The sequence below is a fragment of the Panthera onca genome, chromosome A3 (assembly GCF_046562875.1).
Source record: "Panthera onca isolate mPanOnc1 chromosome A3, mPanOnc1 haplotype 2, whole genome shotgun sequence".
NCBI lineage: Eukaryota > Metazoa > Chordata > Mammalia > Carnivora > Felidae > Panthera > Panthera onca.
This window is the reverse complement of record NC_138341.1, coordinates 111,731,946-111,741,955: the sequence shown is the minus strand read 5'-3', so window position 1 is coordinate 111,741,955 and position 10,010 is coordinate 111,731,946. Positions and strand designations below refer to the sequence as shown.

At 47.9% G+C, this 10,010-nt stretch overlaps 1 protein-coding gene across 3 annotated transcripts in view; it reads right to left on the bottom strand.

Moving 5' to 3' along the window:
- Positions 1-15: 15 nt before the first annotated feature.
- LOC132666094 (signal-regulatory protein beta-1-like) overlaps positions 16-10,010 on the bottom strand; it is a 30,527-nt gene continuing 20,532 nt past the window's right edge. For all 3 annotated transcript variants that reach the window (XM_078444188.2, XM_081795318.1, XM_081795319.1), the window contains 2 exons: positions 6,788-6,896; positions 16-6,281 (listed from right to left, as the gene is read on the bottom strand). In XM_078444188.2, the coding sequence (XP_078300314.2) occupies positions 6,248-6,281; positions 6,788-6,896 (143 nt within the window). In that variant the 3' untranslated portion in view covers positions 16-6,247. The remainder of the gene's footprint in view (positions 6,282-6,787; positions 6,897-10,010) is intronic.

Genomic DNA, 10,010 nt, shown 5'->3' with positions numbered 1-10,010 from the left:
TGAACATTAAATACCATTTAAAAACCTACAGGTCAGGTGACTCACTCTACGATTTGGTAATTCTAACATTTTAAGATTCACAGACTCCACATCTCTTTGACTCCAAGAGACTGAGATTTTACATAGGAAGGAACTAGGATTTGGAGAGGTTCAGTAATCTGCCCAAGGTCACAAGTGGCAAAGCTGGGGTCACACCAGACACAGCGTGTTTTACTGTCGTGCTAGTCGGACACCCCAACTTTCAGGCTCTATGCATTTATGATTCCTGGCTTCTGAAATCATGATCTAATGACTTCTAGAACTCTTTGCAACTGGGTTTTCAGCTGTGCAGTAGAATGAGGAAAAACAATGAGGAAAAATGGCACAATTGTTAAATACTATAAGATGTTATATATTTCAGTAGAATTCATAGTAAGTCACAGTATGACATAGGCTAACACTAAGCCAAAGGCAGGGAGACTGGGTTGTGGTCCCTACACTGACACCACAGCCCAATGCAGGGGAATGGCAGGGAAGCCACATGTTTCAGCTTGAGGGAAAGATGTGAATGTTCCATGGCCAGTGGATGGCATGGAATGTGATTGGACTTGGAGAGAACATTACTGAGGAAAGCTAGTTTTCCCAGAAGAACAGATAGACACCCTAATGACACTGTATTTGACGAAATTAATGCAAATTGAGCAGCAGGAAACACTGGTTGTCCTCAGAGAATGAGAGAACAGCAGAGCTGAGGGTAGACCAGGGCAGACCATGGAAAGATCAAGTGCCAGGAGAGAGACTCAACCCCTCTGGGACAACTAATCCAAATGACACCTGGGAGTGGGTGACACACAAGAACCTTCCTGCTGGTGTCTCAGCTCCCCAGAAGCCATAGGAGTAGACCACAGCCACGCGTGGATTTCCTGTGTGGGGATCGATGTCTTGACTGTGTTGTGGTGACCCTTCAGGGAGCTGTCACCAGACCCTGATGACATTCCAGTTAGAAATGAGTGAGTGGAATTGTGCAGGCTTGTAGAGGTTCTGCCTGCCTTTGGATCCCTTTGTTTTGTCTCAGGAGATACTAAGCTTGGGGGCTACCTTTCTCCATGTTGAGATTCCATCCAAATCCAGAGGATTATATGGGGCTACAGTGTCTGTGATTTATGTTTGGAGTCAGGAAGTAGGCCAAAAAAGATACAATGCATATTCTTGAGCTCAGGTTTGTCCCTAAACCTCAGGAAGGCCAGACAGACTTGTAAGCTCAGTTTAACAACTTTTTGGACCATTCGGTGCACACATGTAGTTGTGTTTAACCTGTTGACTATCTTTTGAGTTTGGAGTTTTTCTGGCCCTGTGTTCATGTTTTGGTAGTTGGGTCATCATAAAGGGCATGGTCTGTCACATGGCTTCATTCGAGAGTGGGCACAGGGCCCAGACTGAAAGAAGACCCATGTATAGAATCCCAGCCTACAGGGTTGTTTGTGGGTGAAGGGCCACGGTATCCAGTGCATAGTGATGATTTCGTACATGCTTCAGATTTTGAAAAATTTAGTTTTATAAACCTAGGAGATGGAGTTTCTCAGGCTGTACTCACTGTTCACAGACACAAGGGGCTTGAACCAGATATCTACGCCACATCAGGATGCTCTGTTGTTAACTTCACATAGTAATAGGTGCCCCCATCCTTGGGTGACACATCACTGATGTGGATGGAATAGTCTGTTTGGTTGACCTCTGTGTTTTCCACTTGGTTTACTTGGGGGAACGGGCTTCTGGAGGAAGTGAGTGGAGAGATTCTAGAAATGCTCCCAGAAAGTAATGGAACCAGCATGTTGGCTTCTGTGTCACACCGGAACGGGCTCTACTCAAGCACAATGCTTGTGTCTGGAGACTCTCAGCCCACACAAGACTGATGACCCTTCATGTCCACGAGTCCATTGCCATGCACTTACTGCCAGGGCTATTTTGCAACTGGTTCCTTGTGAGCCCTGTCTCCTCTTAGGGGTCTACAGGATGTTAAGTTCAGGGGGGTGGTTGAGCAAGAGGAGCATGCAGAGCAGGCCCAAACTGCCCATAGGAGATGACAAGACTCCCCTCTCCCAGGGATGTCACCATCCACTCACATTGTCCTGGAATGACGAATTCCATGCTGGGAAGCCATCCATGGCCCCCACTGAGCATCTTTCCTCCAGCCTCCAGCATCTCTCCCTTCCTCCAACCTCCAGGAGACTTCACACCTTCCATCAGGCTCTAACGTCTTCAGGGACTGGGATATTTCGTGCCTTGATGGTCAAGGGCAGTGGATTTGTAACCAGATGCAATCAAGGTTCTAATCCTGAATCCACTTCTTGGTGACTGACCTATATATCCTTTGACTTTGAGATCTTCATGTGTATATTCAAATATTCAACCCTGAGCTCATAGTCTGCACTCAGACATTCTCCTACTCTTTCCACCCCGTTCAGTATGTGGCACATCCTCTATCCATTTGGTCAAACCAAGAAGTAACCCATGTTCTGCATCCTGACTTGTCCACTCTCATCTGCCTGCTAGAGGCCCTGTTAGTTTTACCTCCTAAATATCTATTTTACCTCCTAAATATGTATTTCTCCATCTCCATCATCATCGCTTCCCTCAGTGAAAACTATTACTTCCTAATAGGCTACCCCCGTCTTGTTTTGCCCGGTGTAAGCTCTACCTTCTCCTTTATCCAAGATGGTTTCTACAACACACATCTGGTTATACCCCTTCTTGCATAAACAGTTTTGTGGTTTCTCATTGCTTTTATATACCCAGAGTGTTTGGTATATGATATATGGTATATTTTGTATGGTATATGGAGTATGGGATGTGGTATGTGTTATATGTATATGGGATGCGGCAGTGTAAACAATCCATTCTTCCAGGAGTGGCTTGGCCGCTAGAGACAAAAGATCCCCATCTTTTTCTGGTACTGGTCACAATCTCTTGTTCACCTTGGCTTCCCTGGGCAACAGATGTTGCGATGGATATTAACAAGCAGGTCATTTTCAGGGAGTACTTTTAAGAACAAACCTGTGGAGGGGAGAAGAAGGGAGCAAGAATGTTTAGAAGAAGCTGAGCTGCAGTGAGGTCTCAATGACAACCTGAGCTGATGTCCCGTGTGTTCCGGAGTTAGGTTGTTACCAGGGATGACCTTGGGCACGGTAGCTCTCCTCACCTGAAGCCATCGTAAAGAGGGTGACAGGTGATGGCCACCTCCTGAGACCTGGTATATCACAGCATCCACCTTGCTCTGCAGAGCCCCTTCCAACTCTGTTCCTTGGGTTCAGGATATGGATTAACTGCCCCCCACATCAGGTCTTAAAACTACCCTGGGGACCAGAGTTCTCTGTTCACACCTGGACTAACCTGGGCTTTACTACTCGGAAGCATTTAGAATGAGTATCATGGGGGACTGGGATTCAGCTCCTTCTGAGATCTCGAAGTGCCTGGCTCTCGAGTGAGCTCTGGCAGAGGACAGAGGAAGGAGGAGAAGGAACCTCAAACCCGAAGTGAAATAAAACCTGAATATTAACACGAAATCTCCCCACCATTTGTTTCCTTAAATTTTCCCCCAAGGGAGCTCAAAAGACAGAGAGTCAGCTGAAGACAAGATGTTGCAATTTTTTTTTTAATAGACTTAATTTTGTGAAACGGTTTTACATTTAGAAAAAACTGCCACAGTCATACAGAGTTGCAATATACAGCTTCACACAGTTTCCCCTCTTATTAATGTCTTACAGTAGTACGGTACATTTGTTATCATTAATGAGTCAATATTGGTACCTGCTCATTAAGCAAAGTTCATAATTTATTAGATTTTGTCTTGGCTCGTGCTGCTGTAAGAAAACACCATAAACTGGATGTCTTGCACAACAGGAACCAATTCCTTCCGTTCTGAATCCTGGAAGTCTAAGATCAGGGTGCCAGGATATTGGGGTTGTGATGTTTGTTTACCACAATTGCAAAGCAGGTGGTTATGTTGTCTCCTGGTCCCCCTGCCCCGAGATGAACCCGGGTGACATTGTATGAAAGTAAAAAATGAAAAAAGGGGATGGGGACCAAACTGAACGTGTGTAGGAGAAATGAGAAGAGCTGAGGCTGCAGCTGAAGTTCAAACTCAATGTGAGTGGGGTTCATCAAGACACAGAGACCTTCATGGGAATGCTGCCAGGGATACCGTTTCCAGAGTCTAGATATGCAGCCAGAGGAGGAGAGTGAATGCAAACTTACCACGTCACTGAGGAAAGGGGGAGGGGTGGGGAGACGATGTCCCAGAAGATGTGACACCAGAAAATGTTCACGAATATGTTGTCAGGCGTTCACAGCATTGGAAGTGCAGCAACGTTGCAATCTAATCCCAATTGAGAAGCAGGTAAGATCATTGAGATGCTTGTTTTCTTGTAAACTGTGCAGTTAGTTACAAGAAGGCAAGCACTCTCCACAAACTACTCTAGGTAAGTCTTTAAAAAAAATAAACCACTTCCCTTTTCAAGGTTTCTTTTTTTTTAATTAAAAAAAATTTTTAATGTTTTTTGTTTTATTTTTTAAGACACAGAGAGCAAGTCAGGAGAGGCAGAGGGAGGGGGAGAGAGAAATCCCAAGCAGCCTCTCTGCTCTCCAGCCAGAGCCCAATGAAGGGCTCGAAACCATGAACTGTGAGATCATGACCTGAGCCAAAATCAAAGAGGTGGACGCCTAACTGACTGAGTCACCCAGGCGCCCCACCTTTCAACGTTTCTAATGTTTCAAATGAGTGTTTACCAAATGGGTAATAGTTTTACTGTCTTTTCATGTCTCTGTACATTCATAACTGGCAGTTGGGGGTTCCCAATGTGTTGAAAAAAGTTTCTAAAGTTCACAGAAAAATTGTTGCTTTTCCCTCTGATTATTGAGATCATGTCGCCTGGTTTCAGCTGCACCCGTCATTGTTTTGGTCCTGCATCACTGTGCAAGTGAGCACTGTCTCCATTTATCATGTTGGCTGGTCTTAAGTTCTAGGAAAAGAATTCAGTTCGGGTATGAGCTGTGGGAACAAAGAGTGAGAGACAGGAATTGATATTTTATGTGGGTGGTTTAAGGAAGGTGTTTTTAATAAAGTGACATGACTGGAGAGCTTGAAAGAGGGAGAAACGGAGCCATGCTTATCTGTAGGGGGAAGAAACAGAGGAAGGATACAATCGGACTTCCGTTTCTGTAGGATCACTGTGGCTGAACCCGGAGAGTCTGTTAGGGACGTGGCAATGGTCCAGGAAGGGATGCTGGTGGCCGGGACCAGGGGGCAGCCCGGGAGTGAGCAGTGTGCAGGTGCTGGGTGGAGCTCCCTGGTGGGCGGGAGGAGAGCTCGCTCCTGAGAGCTTTCCAAGAATTTTGCAAGCTAGTTGTTCCACTGTTGGCAGCTTGAAATTGGCCACGTTGGGAGTGTAGACGCCACAGAAGTGGACAAGCACTACAAACCGGGCTTCTTTTTCTGTCCAGATGTAGATGGTTTAACACCGTCTGGTCGCTGGACATACATTAGGAAGGCAGATTTGAAATGGGATATAAAGAAGGAAATCAAGGAAGGCTCCTGTCTTCTGTACTGCCAGCGTGTGTACATGAGCAGGGGGGTTGGGAAGGATGAAGGTGACAGAAGAGCTAGTGTTCCCATCACAGGGAGAGGAGGGAATCTTCTCTCTGGGATTGAGGAATAGGGCAGGTAGGCAAAGAGGAAGGAGGATCCTTTTTTCCCCTTCAAACCAAGATGGGATTCGTTTCTATTTAAGAGGGATTGAAGAACCTTACCAAGGCTGGGGAGACGGGGGGTTGGCAGGAATAACCTGTTGGAGCATGGACTTGAATGTGTAGTTCATGACCACCGTCCCCAGAAGATGGATGCGAGATAGACTGGTGTGTGTACCAGGACTTGCTTGTCTCATTCTAGTAAGATATCCATGTGTCAGTCTCCACAGACGTTCCCATGGCCCCTGCTCGGGAATAGGTGGGAAGACCCAGCTCTGGGGGCATCGAGGTCTTTGAGGAGGAACAGCAGGAACTGTGGGCAGCTGGGTCTCTGGGGAAGCAGGCATGTGGGGCAGGGTTGTGGAAGCTTCTAGTTGTTCCTTGTCTTAGGCTGGGCCCCTCGGGGAAGGAAGGAGGCAGCAGAGACCGAGGATGGCATGTAGCAGGGGAGGAAGGAAGGAGCCGTGGACCCATGTTCACATTTCATTATCTGCTCATCATTCCAGAAATGTTCTCCACGTGTCTCCTATGTCCTCGGTGCTGTTTTCCTCCCGGGACACCTGTAGTGAGAGGGCAGAAAGTCCCTGACATGGACTGTGCCTCCTCAGCCTTCCTCCCTAGGTCCTGATCCCCCTTCCCCATCCTTTCCAGTCTGCCCCACGGAGGGTCAGAGCGGGAGCCGTCCTCAGAGCAGCCAGCGGGCACCTGTCAGCATTCCTCTAAATGTGGACACCTTGCGCCCAAATAATCTAGAGATGGTTTCTGTGGGGTTTCCCACCCAGGTGTTGCTCACTTAGCCCACTCCCTTCCCAGAAGCTGTAGGTCTCTCTGTACATCCTTTCATAGCCCTTGACCCCATCCACCTCTTACAGGACCCAATAGTCATCCTGGGAGTTGGGAACCTCCCAGAGGGATCCCTGAGGCTCCAGAGGATATGAAGGGAGGTGCGTCACCTGCTCTTTATTCCAGGTGGGCGCTGACCCTGTGTGACCTGCGGGCTGCCCCTTCCACTGACCTGGCTCCTTCTGGGACTGACCTGGCCCTGCCCTCCTTGTCCATATCTCACCAGTGAATCCATTGCTTCCTGTGGCCATAGATGGCAGAGACAGAGACGAGCAGCAGCAGCTTGGGGCCCAGGAAGAGAGCCACCAGGAGTGGAGTGGACAGTTCTCGATCTGGAAATGAAGGGACAGGAGGCAGCATCAGAGAGGGATCCAGGAGTCCACTCCCAGGGGCCTCGACTTACTCCATCTGAGGGAACCTGCATCCATCTATGCTCTGAAGCTCATGAATTTCCCCTGTGAGAGCCCCGAGGCAGAATTCAGGATAAGAAGTACCTCATCTTGCTCACCTCTGCTCAGGCTACTGGGTGTCCTTCCTGAGGGAAGGGCTGGAGACATGAGCACTCAGTAACATGTAAGTGAGGTTTGCTGACTTGTTCCCCACACCCAATGGGGCAGGTCTGACACTCTCTTCTGAGGAAGGAACAGGCTCATAATTTACTGAGGGTCACAAGATGAGTGGGACTCTGCTGTCCTTAGGATGAATCTGAGACCTTGTGTTTGGACTAGGACAGTCCAACCTCTCAGGGTCATAGGAACGAATGTCAGCCTGGCCTCAAGTAGAGGAAGGACAGTGTCAAGGTGAGCAAGGTGCAAGTCTGCCCTTCTTTGTTCCACACGCGAGCCTCGACGACCCCATGTTCTTGTGCTGAGGGAGCCCTCGGGGTGGCCTGACCTCACAAGACCTGCTGGCTGGAGAACACCCTGGTTAGGAAAGGAAATGGGGTCTAAACCTGGGAGGGGCTTCAAACACCATCCCGCGCCCCTGGACCCCAGTACCAACATCAGGTAATGACATTGTTCTTTTGCACGTAGATCATTGGGTCTGCATGCATAACTTCAGATTCTTTGCCTTTTTACAGTGACTGGATTTTGCTCTTAGATTTACATCAAGAAATTCAAATACGTTTTCGAAATATATGGAATAATCTTAGAGGAAGGAGCAAAGACCCACCATTTTTACCCCTGGTGTGTTGGGGGACGGCAGGTCTCAGCTGGGTGGCCCTCTGGAATTTTTTCTCAGTTGAAAAAGCTGCATTGCCCATGTTTGCACCTGCTCTAGAGGGCAGCGTGCAGCAGAGGACTGGAGGAAGTTCAGGTACAGAGGTTTTTCCCCTCCGCACCATTTAAAATAAGGCAAAAATAGCATCCAGTTCGCCTGTTCTCTGTGCAAGTATGACTTTTCTGTGCTGCATTGTGTTCAATATCTCCTTTTGCCAGTCTTTCCTCCTTCTCTAACTCATATCTGTGAATGGGCACCACACCACAGTGAGGTTTCTCCCTTCTCCTATGATGTTAGAGTTTGCTTCACAATACAGTTGACCTGTGGAGTTTGTCTGGGAGGGGTCTGGAAACCCAGCTCTAATGTGCAGATACCGACCTGGGTCTCAATCAGCTGGCTGGCCAAGAGGTCCCCTGTCTTGTGGGCAGAAGAACAGGGGAAGGTCCCAGCTTTCCCTGCTATTGTCACTGCTAAAAGCTCACAGTGGTGACCTGGGATGGAGTAAGTAGAGGTCGGGGGTAACCTGGTAATCTGGAAATCGGTTGGGAATTATAAGAACTCTTGGGTGGATGAGTGTTGCTGAGCATCAACCCTTCAGGGAAAGACAATGCAGAACTCAGACTGGTTGATCTCTCATGATAGGTCATATGTGAAAGAGGACTTTTGGGCAACATTGTAGACTCCCACCTATTAGATCCCGAGAGCAGAAAAAGCTGAGGACATAATTGGGTCCAACATAATTATAAGAATATTGGTGCTACAAAGAGGATTGAATTCTCAGCTTCAGTATACTGCTCTGCTAGAACAGGGCCGTGATGGGGAAATACGGGAGACAAGTACTGATGTGGGATAGGGCCTTTGGGGCCAAGGCATTCAAAGCCCTCAGGGCACTTGTGTCTGCTGAGGACAAGGCAGCAGCTTAGCTACTCATCTCTGAATACAGCTTCTGAACCCAAAGAAAAAACAATAAAAGGACAGAAAATTCTATGGAAACCTGGCTTTCAGAAGTCCTTGAAGAGCAATGGCCAAACTCCAAAATGTCTGGGAGACAAAAGGGAAATATCACACAATCTGAAGGCACAATAGCTTACACTGCTGCCCTCCCACCCTCACCAGCCATAGGAAAGGGCAGGTGAAGAAGACAAGGGCAGTTATACAAGATGCCTGAGAGTTTTTTAGAAATCCTGCTGCCAATATTAAATCCAACTTCAATGAGAAAATATTGGAAATGTGTCCTGCACATCAGGACACAGATCACAGAAAATAGTTTCAAAGTATGCCTGACTTAAGATGGTTGGCCCCGGTTCCCCAGAGTCTGTGGTCCCTGACATGGCAAGGTAGACTGTGTGGTAACCAGCTATGGTCTTGAGTGGGTCATTATCTTGGACTATCGGAGTGAGCCAACGGAATCACAGAGACCTTTACAAGTGAAGGAGGGAGGCAGGAGAGTGGGAGCAGGAGGCATATTGACCGCAGCAGAGGGTAGTCCGGAACGGGACCCTAGGAGCTGGAACAGCAAGGACACAGACTGTCCCCCTGCTCCCCCAGATGGAATGCAGCCCTGCCAACTCATTGTAGACTTTCTGCCTCTAGAAGTGGAAGAAAAAAATTGTGTTGTTTGAAGCCACTAAGCGTGTGCTAATGATTACAGCAGCAATAGGAACCTGATGCAGGGAGTCAGGGAAATTTAAAAAGATAGATGTGCATAAAGGGGGCAGGCATGATTTAAAATGCATAACTTCGGGGGAAAGACAAACGAGATTCAAGAGGTGCTGTTTCAAAGTTGAGTGGTGAAGGGAAGAAGGAAAAATGGGACAGGCACACGTGGCATCCTGAAAGAAGAACAGAAAGATCAGAGGACTCAGAACCTCTCTCCTCCAAATGCCCAAACCGGCCAACCAACCCCTTTAACATACCCGGTGATGCTATACTGAGAGAACAGAGGTGTCTTAAACTAGAAGTGTTATAAAATACCTCAATACCATAAACGTGAACCGAAAGATGTGCATTCTTATTCCAACCCGTTGGGCCAATTATCGCAGTGACTGGAGCCCTGGGATGCCCAGGGGAGGCTGTGGCATCCTGGTGCAGCAGGGTCACATAGGCATCCAGCTCTCCAGCCCAGACAACCCTAATGTCCATTTCCGGTCTTAGCACACAAGCAAGTTTGCTAGTTCAGGCACACTGGAAGCACCAGAAGTTAACAGCCCTAGTATGAGTTCTAG